This window comes from Nerophis ophidion, linkage group LG09 (assembly GCF_033978795.1).
Source record: "Nerophis ophidion isolate RoL-2023_Sa linkage group LG09, RoL_Noph_v1.0, whole genome shotgun sequence".
NCBI classification, from domain to species: Eukaryota; Metazoa; Chordata; class Actinopteri; order Syngnathiformes; family Syngnathidae; genus Nerophis; species Nerophis ophidion.
Window position 1 is genome coordinate 57,944,847 of NC_084619.1, and position 20,561 is coordinate 57,965,407.

At 40.3% G+C, this 20,561-nt stretch overlaps 1 protein-coding gene across 7 annotated transcripts in view; it reads right to left on the reverse strand.

The window, feature by feature from the left end:
• The window catches only part of wdpcp (WD repeat containing planar cell polarity effector), a 174,207-nt gene that overhangs the window by 14,207 nt on the left and 139,439 nt on the right, over positions 1 to 20,561 (reverse strand). For all 7 annotated transcript variants that reach the window (XM_061911332.1, XM_061911334.1, XM_061911337.1 and 4 more), the window contains one exon: positions 4,345 to 4,441. In XM_061911332.1, coding sequence (XP_061767316.1) covers positions 4,345 to 4,441 — 97 coding nt within the window. The remainder of the gene's footprint in view (positions 1 to 4,344; positions 4,442 to 20,561) is intronic.

Sequence of the window (20,561 nt, forward strand, 5' to 3'; positions counted from 1 at the left end):
AGCGCTTGTTACTCTCGGGGTCTACTAACCGCTCAGGCAAATCATATGGTCTAAAAATGCATTTTTCCATCGATAACATGACATCATCACGCCAAGTGCGTGCTCTTTCAGTTAATTTGTGCGCATCTATACAGCCTGGCCCAATTTTTTTTAATTGTAATTTTGAGGAATATATCTGATTGTGTGTGAACTATTTCTGTTCAAAATTGTTTGAAATGTCAAATGTTTAAATATTAACTTTCAGTTTGCTGTACTGTGCCAACTGTACTACTATATGAGTACATATTTTCTATTGTTTCATTGAAAATAAAACAGTTTTTTTTAATTCTGAGACACAATTGTGTCAAAATCATGATTTTTTTTTTCATGCTTGAAATAAGAAATGATTACTTTAAAAAGGTAGTTTTATATTTGTGACTGTTGATGACACAGCTTTGCAACCCCAAGCATATTTTACTCAATATAGGTCATAAAATCTCAGCAACAAGCTGTAATATCTTACTGAGATCATTTAGGACCAAAAACCTTAAAACAAGTAAAATACTTTAACGTAAAATTTGCTTAATGAGAATAATTATCTTATTAGACAGAAAATAAGCAAATATCACCCTTATTTGAGATATTTCATCTTACTTAGATTTCAGTTTTTGCAGTGTGTGATCTGGGCCGAGGACGTCGCTGTGGCTTGTGCAGCCCTTTGAGACACTTGTGATTTAGGGCTATACAAGTAAACGTGGATTGATTGATTGATAGATTGATTGATTGACATTGGTATTGCAGACTTCCTCTGATAGAGTCGACTCTACAAACATAAGCAAAAAAGCTGAGAGTGTCAGAGGCCGGCGGCCATCAAAGAAAACGTTGGGACGCTTCCCGGATGCTCGCTCCTTTCTCCTCACTACCCTGCACAGATTTAGATTTTGGGAATCGGCGACGAGCCCCCGGACCGCCATTGTGCTCGCCCGTCCCTCTTTTTTGCGGCTCTTTTCTCGCCGAGCCAAAAGAGGAGAACGCCCGCGCTCCAAAGCCTCGCCGACTCCGTCTCGGCTAAGCTGTCACTGGCTTCACATGAGAAACAATGAAACTTCATCTGAGACCAGATTACAATGGTAGGGGAGCAGCGCGATATTTAAAATTGTTCTACAGGAGGAGGGAAATTGTGCAGTAAGGAACAACAACAACAAAAAAGAAAAAAGGCAAAGGCTTTTGTTTGTCGCTCTCTTTGGGATGTGCTTTCTTGGCCTCAGTCAGCAGGGGAAGACTCGGGGCAGCGCAAGAACCATTCCGACTGCCAAACTGCCGACATCATTCCTTTTTAGTGTCTTTAAAAAGAGCTTAGGACCGAGCATCTCGCTCCCTCTGGACCCAAATTGGCCGATAGAGGGGATTTTGGCTGGATGGAAGGGAGCTTAGCGGAAGGTGGACGTGGACGGAGTCATCAGTGTTACAGTCAAACCGCCATGAAAAGCCTCAGGAGGACAGAGAGCGCGCGCCTTTTTATCTAATGCACACAAATCCCACATAAACACTCCAATATGTTAGTTGGGAGATGGCAACAATCCTTCATTCACAATAGCGCTACGGATGCTTTTATTTGTGCCAAATGCTTTGAGTGTCTTTAGTCACACTCTTTCAACACGTCATCCACACGCACAGGCTGTATTAAACGGTCGCTCGGGTGTCGCAAGAGCCTCCAAAATGGCGTTTCGAAAATGTGGCTAAGTGTAAGAGCCAGAACTGATGTGGCTTTGACATTTGCACGCGTCACCAGAGAGAGGGACAACATTGCGGCCAGGCCGCTCTTAAGCTGGCTCAAATACAAACCATAACGGACCGTACAATGGCCCACTTCTCCACACAAAATCATCCCGGGAGGCTCAATTTACTTATTGTAAGCGACAATATTGTGGAAACAAAGGGAGGAGGGGGGATTGATGTGTAATAAAAACAGACTTACAGTTGACATGACACACGCAGGGGACATGCAATTGACACGCGCGCACACACACGCACACACACACACACACACACACACACACACACACACACACACACACACACACACACACACACACACACACACACACACACACACACACAGGTTATCAGTTTTTTTTCTAACAAGAAAAGTGCACTTGTTATTATTGAGAATGTACTTATTTTAAGGTATTTCTGGGTTCATTGGGGTTATCTAATTTTACTTGTTTTGGAAAGTCTTGACAAGCCGAATTTTCATGTTCTATTGGCAGATAATTTTGCTTAGTTCAAGTAAAATACCCCTCATTTTTGTATTTTTTTTCTTCTTGTTTTGGAAAGTCTTGACAAACCGAATTTCCATGTTCTATTGGCAGATAATTTTGCTTAGTTCAGGTAAGAAAAACCTAATTTTTCTTTTTTTTTTTCTTGTTTTGGAAAGTCTTGACAAGCCGAATTTTCTTGTTCTATTGGCAGATCATTTTGCTTAGTTCAAGTAAAATACCCCTAATTTTTTTTTTTCTTCTTGTTTTGGAAAGTCTTGACAAGCCGAATTTTCATGTTCTATTGGCAGATAATTTTGCTTAGTTCAAGTAAAATACCCCTCATTTTTTTTCTTGTTCTGGAAAGTCTTTTTTTGTCATCACTTGTGGGGACCACCCTTTCTACAGGTTGTGAAGGCATTAAAAAAATGAGGTAAAATGGCCACTGCCCAGTTAGCTCATACACGTCTTTAAATCTCTGGATTGATGAACTAATGTGCTGATCAGTCTTACTGGGGGCGCTGGGGAAAAATAGTTAATATGGTTCATGGGGGGGCTTCACGGTGGTAGAGGGGTTAGTGCGTCTGCCTCACAATACGAAGGTCCTGAGTAGTTTGAGGTTCAATCCCGGGCTCGGGATCTTTCTGTGTGGAGTTTGCATGTTCTCGCCGTGACTGCGTGGGTTCCCTCCGGGTACTCCGGCTTCCTCCCACCTCCAAAGACATGCACCTGGGGATAGGTTGATTGGCAACAGTAAATTGGCCCTAGTGTGTGAATGTGAGTGTGAATGTTGTCTGTCTATCTGTGTTGGCCCTGCGATGAGGTGGCGACTTGTACAGGGTGTACCCCCCTTCTGCCCGATTGTAGCTGATACAGGCACCAGCGCCCCCCGCAACCCCAAAGGGATTAAGCGGTAGAAAATGGATGGATCGATGGATGGTTGATGGGGACCAAATTTAAATAATTTTGTATAATGAACACAAATTTGTACGTGGTTACTGGGGACCATTTAAAATAAAAAAGTTCAAATTAAATATGACATGATCCTAAGAATACAGTACTACAGATGTCCTCTTATAGGAAGTTTCACCACTTAAATGTACCAGCTACAGCCCGATGAGGGGGCCTGCTGTGCAAGTGTTTCACAGTCAATGTAACCAGTAAAATGTTTTATGGGCCAAAGATTAAAATTCACTTAGGCATCTTCAGAATGGATCTGACTATCATTGAAAAAGGCTTCCCTATAGGGTAGGCCTGGGCAATTATTTTGACTCGGGGGCGACATTTACAGGAAAAAAATGTGTACACTAATACAAACCCTCACAATAATGTCTGATTGAATGGTAAACACGTTATGACAGACCACCTTCAAAAAACTTAATGGAATTTAAAATTTTTCTATGAACGATAAAACACTGAATATTGACAAAATATGAATGTCACACCCCATTTCGAACAACACATTTTACAATCAAGTGAAACGCAACAAAAATGCAACAAACAGTGAAATATGAACGGGAAGGCTAAAAAATAAACCCACCTGCAATCTGATATATCTGATACATCACTAAGCTTTAGAACTTTGTTGTGAAAATCTCCTTCCACGTCTGTGGAAACGCTCCCCACCCACACTGCTTGGTGCCTCGAGGGTCTGAGCTGCTGTGACTTACATTACCATAGTAACTAGTTAGATGACCATAGTAACTAATTAGATGACCATACTACCTAGTATATCATCCATAAGCACAGATTCCAACCATTGAAATACTTTGTATAGTTTAAGACTTATGGTCTTGAACTACACTTTCCATCTTAAAAATCTAAAAAAATATTTGGGAATGTCCGGCGGGCCAGATTGAAAAGCTTAACGGGCCGCATGTGGCCCCCGGGCCTTAATTTGCCGAGGTCTGCTTTAGGGGATCTGTTTTTTTGTCCTCATACGTCAAAAGTCCCCTAAAGTTGGCTTTGAGCAATGCCAGAACACGCACGCACGCACGCACGCACGCACGCACGCACGCACGCACGCACACACACACACACACACACACACACACACACACACACACACACACACACACGGTATTTAACGGACGCAGGGATTACTCACAGTGTTTTGGTGGGGTATGACGATCCTGTTGCTGTTGCACTTTGGACCTTGTTGCCAAAGCTGGAAGCAAACACACCATTTCTTTCTCTCGCAGACTCTACAAAATTAAAAAGAGATGACAGGTCTTAGCAACACTAAATTGGCCGTAGTGTGTGAATGTGAGCGTGAAAGTTGTTGTGTTGGGTCTGCGATAAGGTGGCGACTTGTCCAGGGTGTACACCGCCTTCCGCCCGAATGCAGCCGAGATAGGCTCCAGTGCCCCCCGCGATCCCGAAAGAGACAAGTGGTAGGAAATGGATGGATGGATGGATGGAAGGTCTTAGTACATGTTCTATTGTAAAAAAAAAAAAAAATAGAAAATCTGCACAACTGCAAGCTCATCGTCTAATTAATTATCATTAATTAGACGATTATTCATTAATTGGAAAACATGAGTATTTATTGTACCACCAAAGCTTAACTTTAGCTATATTCCTCGGATATAAATTACCAACAAATAAACCACATCAAGTAAGATAGTTTTAGCAATAACAATATATCCATCCATCCATCCATTTCCTACCGCTTGCTGGAGCCTATCTCAGCCGCATTCACCCTGGACAAGTCGCCACCTCATCACAGATATAATAGTAAACAGTAGCAATATAAAACAAAATACATTCAGTTTTTTTTTGTTTTTAGCTTTTAGACTTATTTTACCACCAGAGTGTGTGATTTTTGTGTAAAATATAATTTGAGAAAATGCATGTTAATTAAATGCAAAAATCCCTCACATTTATTGGTGCAATATATCTTTGGACTAGTGTGACTCATATTTTAGGTCAAAGCATTATAATTGTTTGAATGTATCAATAAGAACTTTAAGTACATTATACCTGTTACATTATACTTTTTTTAAACCTTTATTTTGTTAGCACAGTGTGGCACACTGCGCTATTATTGTGAAAGGTGGAAGTGTGCTGTGTTGTTCTCAGCTCGACGAGTAAAGGGGCGACTCACTTGAGGCTGTTAAAAAAAACCAGAGGGCGCCTCAAGTTGCGACTGCTGTTTGTACGTTGTTGTTACATGGATGATGTCGTTCACAACAACACAAGCAGATGAGCTGTCTTGTGGGTGTATGGATTGATTTTGTTAGCTTTAGTTCTGTAGTTTAGTCGCTGTTTCATATGACTGTCTCGACATTGTGACAGTGACTGTGTCGGGGATAAATGAGCGCTACCGGACACATTTTTTTTCCCCCCAAACAAATTTTTCCACTCCTCACAATCACAACATTTCACTCACATGTATGTCAATTTCGCTGATGTTATTTTAAGGTTATCAACGGATTCCATTTTATTGGCCACTTTTGTGACTCGGTTTGCGGTTAAGTGGACGCGGGAAATCATGCGTTCCCTTGTTATTGAGTTCAATGATTAATCAATCAATCAATGTTTATTTATATGGCCCTAAATCACAAGTGTCTCAAAGGGCTGCACAAGCCACAACGACATCCTCCGTTCAGATCTCACATAAGGGCAAGGAAAAACTCACAACCCAGTGGGATGTTAATGTGAATGACTATGAAAAACCTTGGAGAGGACCGATGATGAGGCATTAGAGGATTAATGATTTGTCATACTAGCACTGTGTCAAATTAAAAGTAGCAACCAGGGTGACATCGCAAACTTCTGATAGACCTGCTCTTTTTTTCACTTATTCGCTCCTTGTCTGTTTTTACCGTCACAAGCTTCAGAATTTGCATGCACATTAATCTTTTTTTTTTTATTACCATATTTTCCTAATCTTGAGAAGCCATAATCCAAATCAAAATTAAACAGGGGAACAGGGGTTAGTGCATGTGCCTCACAATACGAAGGTCCTGAGCAGTCCTGGGTTCAATCCCGGGCTCGGGATCTTTCTGTGTGGAGTTTGCATGTTCTCCCCGTGACTGCGTGGGTTCCCTCTGGGTACGCCGGCTTCCTCCCACCGCCAAAAAAAACATGCACCTGGGGATAGGTTGATTGGCAACACTAAATTGGCCCGAGTGTGTGAATGTGAGTGTGAATGTTGTATGTCTATCTGTGTTGGCCCTGCAATGACGTGGCGACTTGTCCAGGGTGTACCTGCCTTCCGCCCGAATACAGCTGAGATAGGCTCCAGCACACCCAAAAAGTGACAAGCGGTAGGAAATGGATGGATGGATGGATGTCCGGACATTAAAACATGTTGGTATTGAATACGTTAATTTTACAGTTGATAACTGTTTTGCTTATGGTAAACTACTATAAAAAAAATTATACATTGTAAATGTGTTCATAAAAAACCTATAGAATTTACGGTAAAGTACAGGCAGCTGTGGTTGCCAGGAATTTACTGTGTAACTAATTGGTTCCCAACCTTTTTTCAGTGATGTACCCACTGTGAACATTTTTTAAATTCAAGTACCCCCTAATCAGAACAAAGCCTTTTTGGTTGAAAAAAAGAGATACAGAAGTAAAATACAGCACAATGTCATCAGTTTCTGATTTATGAAATTGTATAACAGTGCAAAATATTGCTCATTTGTAGTGGTCTTTCTTGAACTATTGGGGAAAAAAGATATGAAAATAACTAAAAACTTGTTGAAAAATAAAAAAGTGATTAAATTATAAATAAAGATTTCTAGACATAGAAGTAATCATCAACTTAAAGTGCCCTCTTTGGGGATTGTAACAGAGATCCATCTGGATTCATGAACTTAATTCTAAACATTTCTTCACAAAAAACGAAATCTTTAACATCAATATTTATGGAACATGTCCACAAAAAATCTGGCTGTCAACACTGAATATTGCATTGTTGTATTTCTTTTCACAGTTTATGAACTTACATTCAGATTTTGTTGAAGTGTTATTCAATAAATATATTTATAAAGGATTTTTGAATTGTTGCTATTTTTAGAATATTTAAAAAAAATCTCACGTACCGCTTGACATACCTTCAAGTACCCCCAGGGGTACGCGTACCCCCATTTGAGAACCACAAGTGTAACTAATTATCGTGAATTGATTTATGTGGACCCCGACTCTAACAAGTTGAAAAACTTATTCAGGTGTTACCATTTTGTACAGAAAATGTACTGTACTGTGCAATCTACTAATAAAAGTTTCAATCAATCAAACACATCAGGGCGAATTTTAGTGTCGCTAATCCCCAGGTGCATGTCTTTGGAGGTGAGAGGAAGCCAAAGTAACCTGAGAGAACCTAGGCAGTCACGGGGAGAACATGCAAACCCGGGAATCGAACCCAGGACTTTCCCACAACGAGGCACGAGCGCTAACCACTGCGTCACCGTATGTAGTATCTGCAAAATGCCTGTGCTTCTGGGGCATGTGAGCGGTACATGAGGATTTGAACTTAAAAAGTATTCGTACAACCTGTCGCTTGACAACTCACAACAAGGCCTTGCGCAACATGTTTCTTCAAGTGAGCTTTTAAAAATTAAATGCTACGTATAGCTGCTTCCAACGAGTTCCAACACACAAACACAAAGTGTGGTTCATTTCCATGCAGTTTACAATGAAGCACACACATGCCAAAAGGGGTGTGTCTGGGAACAAGCTTTATCAGTATCATGCTCCAAACCCTGCTTTGAAAATGTGTGCACTAAAACACTTATTGTAGCCACTCATCCGAACTTTCTAAATTGTATTTATTAAAAATAAAAACACTAATTATTTTATTAATTTTTTTTGGGAGGTTAAGTGTTTACAGTAGGGAAGGGATTTCTGAGTGTATCTGGCGTGAAAGGATAGTTGGGGGGAGGTTAATCATTTTGCATTGCAGTTGCTGAAGATGATGGAAAGTGCCACTCTACACAGCAACTCAAATGTGGTCAAAATTGTATTTGCCACAAAACATATTTTAAGATATTCAACCCTCTATTGCCATCTGACTGCTAAAGTGGACCCCCACCATTCGTCACATTTCATGTGTCAGGTAAACCCTTCCTATTGTTCTCCTGAGTTGATGTTGCTGATTTAAATTTATTATTATTTGAGTTTAATTAAATGTAACTTTCAGTATCAAATGGTTCAGGTCAGTCAACATTTTACTAAGTAGAAATTTAGTATTTTTTTGAATTTCAGCAAACTAATGCACTTGAAGTCTTTTCTGTTACTGATTGAAAACAATGTTAATAAAGTTATTATTAGTAGTAAGTTGATCAATATTTATTTTTTGTTGATATTTAGGACAACCTTTTTTCAGTGATGTACTCCCTGTGAAATTTTTTTTAATTCAAGTACCCCCTAATCAGAGCAAAGCATTTTTGGTTGAAAAAAAGAGATAAAGAAGTAAAATACAGCACTATGTCATTAGTTTCTGATTTATTAAATTGTATAACAGTGCAAAATATTGCTCATTAGTAGTGGTCTTTCTTGACCTATTTGGAAAAAAAGATATAAAAAAAACTAAAAACTTGTTGTAAAATAAACAAGTGATTAAATTATAAATAAAGATTTCTACACAGAAGTAATCATCAATTTAAAGTGTCCTCTTTGGGGATTGTAATAGACATCCATCTGGATTCATGAACTTAATTCTAAACATTTCTTCACAAAAAACGAAATCTTTAACATCAATATTTATGGAACATGTCCACAAAAAATCTAGCTGTCAACACTGAATATTGCATTGTTGCATTAGTTTTCACAGTTTATAAACTTACATTCATACTTTAAGTATTATTCAATAAATATATTTATAAATGATTTTTGAATTGTTGCTATTTTTAGAATATTTTTGAAAAATCTCACGTACCCCTTGGCATACCTTCAAGTACCCCTAGGAGTACACGTACCCCCATTTGAGAACCACTGATTTAGGATACAATGTTTTGCAGAGGTGTCTTTACAGACAAATGATACTATTACTCGAGAGAGAGTGTGTGCGTGTGTGGGGGGGGGGAATAATTGAGGATTACTGGGCTAGCAGGAGAAATTGCTAGCAATAAGCGATAATGCCAAGGAGAAGCTTGAGCTTGAAAAACCTGTTTGGGAACACTTGGCCTACTCTGCAAAATACCTACATGTACGAAGACGAGTGCATAAGAGGAAAGCAGTGTGCTAAATTGCTCAATAGCAGGGCTGCAATTGTTAGGGGGGAAAAAAAATCTAGGTTTTATATCTTGTATTGTTTCAGTTTCATGAATTCACCAAAACGTCACCGTGGACTTATCGAGTCTGTTAAGATGATTGGAGAGATATCTTCCGCAGAGAGTGGGTCCATGACGAGGACTTTTGTTTTGTTTGATCAGCCGTTTTACTTCCATGTTACAGACACCATTTGGGAATTAAGGAATTTAAATAAACATTTACAAAATCTTTGTGTAAATAACTCATTTCACAACATACAAATATGTGGCTTATAGTCTGGTAATAATATGTTTTTTCATAGAAAATGTATTGGGTGTGGCTTATAAACCGGTGCACTCTATAGTTCGGATAATACAGTATATGATAAGTCACCATTTTTCATGACTATATGATGTAGGCAACATTCCCTCTAAGGTGCGCGGCTACGCAATTGCTTCCTCTGCGCACAGCGAGTCTATGCCGTGCACAATCCGAACTTTAAACAAAATAAACATAACTATTTGTGCTGTGGGGGCTTCACGGTGGCAGAGGGGTTAGTGCGTCTGCCTCACAATACAAAGGTCCTGCAGTCCTGGGTTCAAATCCAGGCTCGGGATTTTTCTGTGTGGAGTTTGCATGTTCTCCCCGTGAATGCGTGGGTTCCCTCCGGGTACTCCGGCTTCCTCCCACTTCCAAAGACATGCACCTGGGGATAGGTTGATTGGCAACACTAAATTGGCCCTAGTGTGTGAAAGTGAGTGTGAATGCTGTCTGTCTATCTGTGTTGGCCCTGCGATGAAGTGGCGACTTGTCCAGGGTGTACCCCGCCTTCCGCCCGATTGTAGCTGAGATAGGCGCCAGCGCCCCCCGCGACCCCAAAAAAAGGGAATAAGCGGTAGAAAATGGAAATGGATGGATTTGTGCTGTGAAATTTTGCAATGCAATTGTGAGTGACAGGTGACGACACGCGGCCGGAACTGATTAAAACAAGGATCGTCAACACTGTTCATTGTAACGTCTCACGAGATGCTTTAAAGAGGACATCACTTCCATTAAATACTTTTACTGAGCAAAAACATTTTATGTTTCAATCTTTGGTTTGCAACATAATTTATGATCAATTATAATCCCAATAATTTTGTTTCACATACTCTATCAATTTCCACTTGATGTAATTTTGCTTCACAATTTGTCCTTGCACCACTAAACACCATGAATTTAGTTTTCTTATCAATTAATGATAACTTAATTTTATCATTTTTTCCTAAACTACATGCATTTGTATCATCTGCAAACATAATACCTTTCAAGTATGAAATATGTAAATTAGTAAAAATAACTTAAGTCCCAATACCAAGCCTTGTGGAACCCCACAAGGCTTGGCTATGATTATCTTTTGAATTTCCACATATTGGGATTCGAGGTGGCTGATAATATCTGCGGATAAATGCTTTAAAATATTATATGGGAAATTATCGGCATGAAAAAGTAAAAATGATGACATTTTAAAACGCTGCTGTACGGAGTGGTACACGGACGTAGGGAGAAGTACAGAGCAGTTCCCTTTCCAAGTCATACTTGCCAACCCTCCCGTTTTTCCCGGGAGACTCCCGAATTTCAGTGCCCCTCCCGAAAATCTCCCAGGGAAGCCATACTCCCGAATTTCTCCAGATTTCCACCCAGACAACAATATTGGGGGCGTGCCTTAAATCAATCAATCAATCAATCAATCAATCAATGTTTACTTATATAGCCCTAAATCACTAGTGTCTCAAAGGGCTGCACATACCACAACACAAACCACTACCACATCCTCGGTAGGCCCACATAAGGGCAAGGAAAACTCACACCCAGTGGGACGTCGGTGACACTGATGATCCAGTGGGACGTCGGTGATAATGATGACTATGAGAACCTTGGAGAGGAGGAAAGCAATGGATGTCGAGGAGGTCTAACATGATACTGTGAAAGTTCAATCCATAATGGATCCACACAGTTGCGAGATGCCAGTCCAAAGCGGATCCGACACAGCAGCGAGAGTCCCGTTCACAGCGGAGCCAGCAGGAAAACATCCCAAGCGGAGGCGGATCAGCAGCGCAGAGATGTCCCCAGTCGATACACAGGCAAGCAGTATATGGCCACTGGATTGGACCGGACCCCCTCCACAAGGGAGAGTGGGACATAGGAGAAAAAAGAAAAGAAACGGCAGATCAACTGGTCTAAAAAGGGAGTCTATTTAAAGGCTAGAGTATACAAATGAGTTTTAAGGTGAGACTTAAATGCTTCTACTGAGGTGGCATCTCGAACTGTTACCGGGAGGACATTCCAGAGTACTGGAGCCCGAAATGAAAACGCTCTATAGCCCGCAGACTTTTTTTGGGCTTTGGGAATCACTAATAAGCCGGAGTCCTTTGAACGCAGATTTCTTGCCGGGACATAAGGTACAATACAATCGGCAAGATAGGATGGAGCTAGACCGTGTAGTATTTTATATGTAAGTAGTAAAACCTTAAAGTCACATCTTAAGTGCACAGGAAGCCAGTGCAGGTGAGCCAGTACAGGCATAATGTGATCAAACTTTCTTGTTCTTGTCAAAAGTCTAGCAGCCGCATTTTGTACCAACTGTAATCTTTTAATGCTAGACATGGGGAGACCCGAAAATAATACGTTACAGTAGTCGAGGCGAGACGTAACAAACGCATGGATAATGATCTCAGCGTCTTTAGTGGACAGAATGGAGCGAATTTTAGCAATATTACGGAGATGAAAGAATGCCGTTTTAGTAACGCTTTTAATGTGTGACTCAAAGGAGAGAGTTGGGTCGAAGATAATACCCAGATTCTTCACCGTGTCGCCTTGTTTAATTGTTTGGTTGTCAAATGTTAGAGTTGTATTATTAAATAGAGGTCGGTGTCTAGCAGGACCGATAATCAGCATTTCCGTTTTTTTGGCGTTGAGTTGCAAAAAGTTAGCAAACATCCATTGTTTAATTTCATTAAGACACGCCTCCAGCTGACTACAATCCGGCGTGTTGGTCAGCTTTAGGGGCATGTAGAGTTGGGAGTCATCAGCATAACAGTTAAAGGCACTGCCTTTGCATGCCGGCCCAATCACATAATATCTACGGCTTTTCACACACACAAGTGAATGCAATGAATACCTGGTTAACAACCATACAGGTCACACTGAGGGTGGCCGTATAAACAACTCTAACACTGTTACAAATATGCGCCACACGGTGAACCCACACCATACAACAATCTTTTTTTTTTTTCATAAAGAAATACAATCATGTGTGCTTACGGACTGTACCCCTGCAGACTGTATTGATCAATATTGATATATAATGTATATATTGTGTTTTTTTATGTTGATTTAATAATTAAAAAAAATATATATATTTTTTAATTTTATTTCTTTTATTTCTTGTGCGGCCCGGTACCAATCGGTCCCGGTGGTTGGGGACCACTGCATTATCGGACATCTCTAATTGAGATCTATTACTTAAATAACTACTTAACCACTAAGTAAGAAATGATTAATTGTGTCAAAAGCTTTACATAAGTTAAGGGGTACAAATTATTTCCAAAGTACACAAACAGGCTGGTACATAGCTCATGACAAACAAGATTTTTCTGGGTATCATCATTGTACGTGGGCCAAATCAATTAAATTAGAAAATAATCTCATGAAAATGACAGCTGTCATTTTATTTATCATAACAAAAGATTTAACTTATTAAGTCAGGTGTGATGCTGGTGTGCTCTGAAAGTTTTTGTGTTCGATCAGACACATGAAAAATTAGAGGTAACATTAGATCTGTGCTTTTCAGATGGCCGAGGTTTCTCCTCAGCTTTTCAAAAAGGAATTTCATGCAGTGACAAGAAGGCTTTCCGACTTGTTACGCCGCCGAGCTGAGACAGGAAGTCGCCGGAAAAGCAGCAGAAGGGCCAAGAGGGACGCCGAAAACAACTTCTTGGGGACACGCTGGAGCTAACAGGCTTTCAACGTAGAAACTGCGATGGAGGAGGTGTCGGAGACGTGGATCTCCAGATAAAGCAACCCTTGTCTCCTCGCCAGCTCCAAAAAGGCCCCGCGGCAACATCAGAGACGCAAGCAACCAACTTGGCTTCTCCTCTTGGCAAAAAAGAGGCGACCCAGAAGAAAAGAGATAGCGTGAAAGAGAGAAAGCTTCCCTCCCACTTCTTGTACGCGAGGCTGCCGCTCACAATGGCGTATCTTTCCCAATCACTACACTTGTCAACCACAGAGCCACCAGCCATTTCCTCCGCTCTCCTACAACAACAAAAAAAAAGACCATCGCTAAGCCGCGACGTGATTCTTCCATTGTACGTTTCGAGCGTGCCACGCCGCCACAGTCGTTTTGTTGGTCACAATTCGCAAAGGACGCGCATGAAAACCCGAACGACGGTCGCACAAAAATCGATCTGATCCGAGTCCAAAGCATCCGCCTAAAAAGAACGCAGATCTTCTGACAGGGAATCTAATTGTTCCTGCCTTTTCCTGGAAGTAGAACGAAATCATCTGTGGGCGCAACGTGTTTGTGCAAGAATGTAGTGAGAAAACTGTTGAAAGTCGAGCACAAAATAGGCGCGTGTTTGAATGTGTTAAATAGTGTGAAGACTGGAAGGAAGCTTTTGGCAGCATTACGAAGGGATGATTGAGGGCAAGCCCGAGCCGGCCTTAACTGTTATTAAAAGGAAAAGTCAATTATTGAACACTCTCTGAATTAGAAAAAAACATTCTAAGATCATTTAAAAGCAATGATGTTTACATGCACACAATACTACTTTACATTTACATGCACAAGGGCAGCACGGTGGAAAAAGGGGTTACTGCATGTGCCTCACAATACGAAAGGTCCTGAGTAGTCCTGAGTTCAATCCTGGGCTCGGGATCTTTCTGTGTGGAGTTTGCATGTTCTCCCTGTGACTGCGTGGGTTCCCTCCGGGTACTCCGGCTTCCTCCCACCTCCCACCTTGGGGATAGGTTGATTGGCAACACTAAAATTGGCCCTAGTGTGTGAATGTGAGTGTGAATGTTGTCTGTCTATCTGTGTTGGCCCTGTGTTGTCCAGGGTGTACACCGCCTTCCGCCCCTAATGCAACTATTCCATCACCCCTCGCAACCCCAAAAGGGACAAGCAGGTAAAGCATGGATGGATGGATGGATTTACATTAACACAATACTCATGTATCAACCATACATAATATAATAAATATTGTGAGAAAAAACCCAATTTTATTTACTGATTACACTGAATACCAAGATGTTACTGTACATGCTCACTGCTCAAATTGCTAAGGATTGTGGGATTTGCATGACGTCACACAGGCGGTATAGGTTTAGGTATTGAAGAAGAAACACATGTAATGATATATATTGATCATTTTTTTTAAATATTCCAGAGTGCAAGTACTGGAACACTAACTTTTTTTAAACTAGTATCTGACATTTTTTTTTACAGTTTTTGTCCGTACAAATGATCAAGTAGGGATGGAAACTCCTTCACTCAGACCTACTCAGTGGCCTAGTGGTTAGAGTGTCCGCCCTGAGATCGGTAGGATGTGAGTTCAAACCCCGGCCGAGTCATACCAAAGACTATAAAAATGGTACCTATTCCCTCCCTGCTTGGCACTCACCATCAAGGGTTGGAATTGGGGGTTAAATCACCATAAATGATTCCCGGGCGTGGCACTGCTGCTGCTCACTGCTCCCCTCACTTTCCAGGGGGTGATCAAGGGGATGGGTCAAATGCAGAGGACACACCTAGTGTGTGTGTGTGACAATAATTGGTACTTAAAATTTACTTACTACAGAGCTTACCATGCAACTAAGCCTGAGCGATATGGCCTAAAAGAATGTCAATAAAAATTCAACTTCAGATTTTTTTCACCAACATTTTTAAAGAAACCCATGAATACAAATGGCAGAATACATAAAAAAAAGTTTTGTAATTGTATTTATTTTTTCAAATCAAAAATGGTCGTTTGAAAGGAGACCAACATTTAAGCAAAATTTAAAAAAAAAATGAAGTTGGTCTTTTTTTTAGAATGGATATAAATACTACTTTGTATGGATTAATTTTCAAAATACTAAAAGAGCTTACTATGGGAGACACAATGTCTGTTTAAATAAAACTCTTCAGCAAACAAAAATGTAGATATTGTAGATTATTATATGCAATAATAAACTTGAGAGGGTTCTATAGTTTTAATGTATAAACCCAGGCTTTTACATAAATGTAAATACGCACAAGGGACGTGTAAATATACACTGGAGCAACCACAGAAAAAAAAAAAAGCTTTTTTTTTTTTTTTCAATAGTCTAACAAAAAACTTGAGTTTATTGATAAAACATGCCTCGACAGAAAAGGTAAGCACCTTTTTTCACCATGCACTTATGGCTGAGAATACACTTTGATATGGTTTAAATTTAGTAAAAAATATATATATTCAGATATATTTAAAATAGGACGGTCAAAATTAACAAGATAACTCATGTGATTAATCACAAAAAAATATCACATTAATCATGAACACATTAACATTAATAATCAAATTTATGTTTGACCTTACAAGCTCTGATTGTTAATCAGATCAATGCATACGTCGCTAGCAAATTTCACTTCAAAATACAACCTGAAAGTACTTTACATAAAACTGTTACCAAGATTTGGGGAAATAAATGGCATGCACTTAAGTAAAACATGACTGACATTCTGACAGTAAAATTGCATTTGTGTACAAATATTCAGGTCTTTTCTTAAACAAACTGTAATAATGCAGGCGAGTGATTAATCATGATTAATTCAAATTACAAAATGTGATTTATTTGAGTAAAAAGCCCTGATTTATAGACAAAGATTTGTGTAATACAAGTATTAGTTATTGGTATCAATATTTCAGCTGTATGCATTTTTGCTCTATTTTACCCATTTTGCTACTTTTTTTGGTTCAATTTCACTTCTACAAAGTGACGAGGTTACTGTATAAACACCAAATTGATTAGCACAACTTGCAAGTTTGCATGGAAGCACAGCACACACATTATGCAGACGCCATGAAAGAAAAAAAAAAAAGGTTGTTCTTTGTTTTGTTTTGACGCCATGACCAAAACTTTTGGGAATATTCTGACCCATCCATCATTCCATTTTCTACTGCTTGTTCCTTTTCGGGTCGCGGGGGGTGCTGGAGCCTATCTCTGCTGCATTCGGGCGGAAAGCAGGGTACACCCTGGACAAGTCGCCACCTCATCGCAGGGCCAACACAGATAGACATCATTCACACTCACATTCACACACTAGGGCCAATTTAGTGTTGCCTATCAACCTATCCCCAGGTGGATGTTTTTTTGGCGGTGGGAGTAAGCCGGAGTACCCGGAGGGAACCCACGCAGTCACGGTGAGAACATGCAAACTCCACACAGAAAGATCCTGAGCCCGGGATTGAACCCAGGACTACTCAGGACCTTCGTATTGTGAGGCACAAGCACTAACCCCTGTTTCACCGTGCAATTCTGATTGACATGTGAAAATCCCAATTGCCTGTGCATGCAAGGTTTTTCAATAATCCCAATATTCCGGTCAATATAGGGAATAACGTGTGCAATGTAGTCCAGTGGAGCGACTTGGGAATCACTTGAATTGGGGCTAAACACGGAGGACATGATGAGAGAGGGTAAATGGAAACGTGCTGCTTGAGTTTGTATGTGTTTGCACGGAACGTGTGTTTACCATTAAACCAAAGAGTCTGCTGTGATAAATGGTCACCTAGGGTTTAATGAGGAGACAAACAGGATGTTGTGCTGTACGTGCAAATGCTGTTTCATAACCTTTGACTGTCAGCGGTTGCATCATGCAAGAATCACCTGCCTCGCAGGTCACATACGACACGCCCACTGCACAACATTAACACACACAAGACTCAGCGCAGACACATTCCTGCGTCTAGTTTGTGTGTGTCTGGGGCAAAAAGGTCAGTGCAGGTGTATCGTGGGAACTTGGAAGAACTGAGTGGTCCAGTTACAGCGGCATACAGCTCACTTTATTTTATTACCCCGCATAATATACAAATATACACTTTTAAACATGCATTACAACATTACAGAAGAGTACCTGGTCCACACCAGGGATGTGATGATGACTGTTAGAAATAATGAACCACTTCTAATTAAAATGTTATTGATTACGGCATTACTTTAAGTCAAATATTTACTTGGATTAGGTTATATTAGATTACATTAATCACCGTAATAGTTTTTCTACACTTAAAGTTGTAATGAAAAATTCAGATTCACAGACTCAGAATGCTATTAAACTCTGATTGTTACAGCTGATGATGGGTAATTGATGTCTCTTTGAATGTGTGGCACACTCGCTAGCTGTATTGGCAATGCAGTAATACTGTGTTGGTGTTTTGTAATGGCGCCATCTGCTGAATTGAAAAAAGTCACTACATTTGGCAAGCAAAAACAAATTAATATCAACGATAATTGCTGTGGTTTAAAAAAAATAAAAATAAAATAAAAATGGCTGTGCAGAAAGAAATGTGAAACATGGACCTCTGGTCATAGAGCCAAATAAAAAAACGGACAATTTGAATATTTGATCAAATTTGGTGCTATAAAATCTAAATAATCCCACACTTTGGAAATGTAGCTTTTTCTCAGCTCCCTTTAGATTGATGTTGGCAAAATGTTTTATTTCGGACCATAGGGCGCACCAGATTATAAGGCGCACTGCAGATGAGCGCATCTGTTTGCATTCATAAGGCGCACCGAATATAAGGCACATTAAATGAGTCATGTTACAATTTTTTTTCTACAGTTCAAACATTTCTTTGTGGTCTACATAACATGTAACGGTAGTTCTTTGGTCAAAATGTTACATATATTATAATTTACAGACCATCTTCAAGTCGCTTTCTGACCGCGCCATTTTGTGGCCTCCACATTGACAGCATCTTCTCCCCATCATCTTTGTTGTACCGGAAGTTTTTAGCACTTCTATGGCGAGTCTACTGACAGATATAATTAAGAACTAGAGATGTCTGATATTCCGATATTGTCCAACTCTTAATTACCGATTCCGATATCGACCGGTACCGATATATACAGTCGTGGAATTAATACATTATTAGGCTTAATTTTGTTGTGATGCCCCGCTGGATGCATTAAACAATGTAACAAGGTTTTCAAAATAAATCAACTGAAGTTATGGGAAAAAATGGCAACTTGGCACTGCCATATTTATTATTGTGCATTATTTTTTTTAACGTGCCTCAAAACAGCAGCTTCGAATTTAAGACATGCTCTCCCTGAGAGAGCATGAGGAGGTTGAGGTGGGCGGGGTTGAGGTGGGGGGTGTATATTGTAGTGATAGTTAGTGCTGCAAGGGATTCTGAGTATTTGTTCTGTTGTATTTATGCTGTGTTACGGTGCAGATGTTCTCCCGAAATGTGTTTGTCCTTCTTGTTTGGTGTGGGTTCACAGTGTGGCACATATTAGTAAGAGTGTTAAAGTTGTTTATACGGCCACCCTGTATGGCTGTTGACCAAGTATGACTTGCATTCACTTGTGTGTGTGAAAAGCCGTGGATATTAGGTGATTGGGCCGACAAGCAAAGGCAGTGCCTTTAAGGCACGCCCCCAATATTGTTGTCTGCGTGGAAATTGGGAGAAATTCGGGAGAATAGTTGCCCCGGGAGATTTTCGGGAGGTGCAACTTTGAGCACCTTCAACAATATTGCGATTGTAAGAACGGTGCTAATTTTGGTCACAAAAATCATGATGTATAATGTTCAAATCATTACATCCCAAACACTAACACTTGGTCATCACTTTAGCAGCACTGAGAGCCTGCCTCTCGATAATGTTGCAATTTTCAGTGCCAACAAAGCAATCAACTCAGAATTGTAATCCTGAAACAAGATATAACAGCCGGACAGCACTTATCATTTTTACATGTTTCATATTATATATATATATATATATATATATATATATACTTATTGTTTTTTTTTATATAGCGCTTTTCTCTAGTGACTCAAAGCACTTTACACAGTGAAACCCAATATCTAATTTTTACATTTAAACCAGTGTGGGTGATACTGGGAGCAGGTGGGCAAAGTGTCTTCCCCAAGGACACAACGGCAGCGACAAGGATGGCGAAAGCGGGAATCAAACCTGGAACCCTCAAGTTGCTGGCGCGGCCACTCTACCAAATAGTTCAGTAGAATGCTGACTTTATTATTAAAAACAATTAATATTTATTAACACACACAAATGTACAAAAAATTGGTACAGGTATCGATTCCCGGGTACCGGGAAATCCTTATCCGTGCAGAACCTCATCAAGTATGCACGCTAATTTTCCTTCTAAGCAAAGAGCCCCTCCCCCTCTCGCACTCCCTCCTTTTGTGCACGGTTGTTTGTCCAAGGGTAGGACGTTCTGCAGGTGATGCAGACAAATCATGGAGGAGACAATTAAGAGGCTTACTAGGAGGATGAGGGCACGTGTTGAGCATCACATCAGGGAAGAAAGAGAAACCCCACGCTAGCTGGCCTCAGTTACACAAAAAAATGTTATTCGCCGACCGGCCCGCGGCCCGTAGGCGGATAACCTTACGCCGCTGAAGTTAAATACCTCCCTGCCTCATTTGGCCGCCTTGCTCTCGCGCATTATAAGCCCCGCGCTGCCTTTCAAGTGCCAACGAAGGAGTCATCAGACATGTTCATCTAGTTTACGCGCAAACGTCGAGCGGCGTCTGCCGGGCCATCGGCCACACAAGCCTCAGTGAGGAATTGTGAGTGTGTCATCAGCAAGTCGCCTTTGATTCCCTCTGGTATGTGCTCTCGGGAGTGTTTGTCAAACAGCAGCAGCAGCCTGAAGTAGTGCCCAAAAAATTAATAAAAAGGGTCTCTATTTGTGGCCTTAAATGTATTTAATCATTCAGCGCTTTGATTTTTAAAACCACAAATTATGGGTGAATATCAAACAAAATTAAAGCAGCAGGCAAGTCGGCTGGTATGTCATTCATAAGCCACAACCTACCCTCAAAACATTCAAAAAGATTGGAGCGAAGTTGTGAAAGTTGTCATT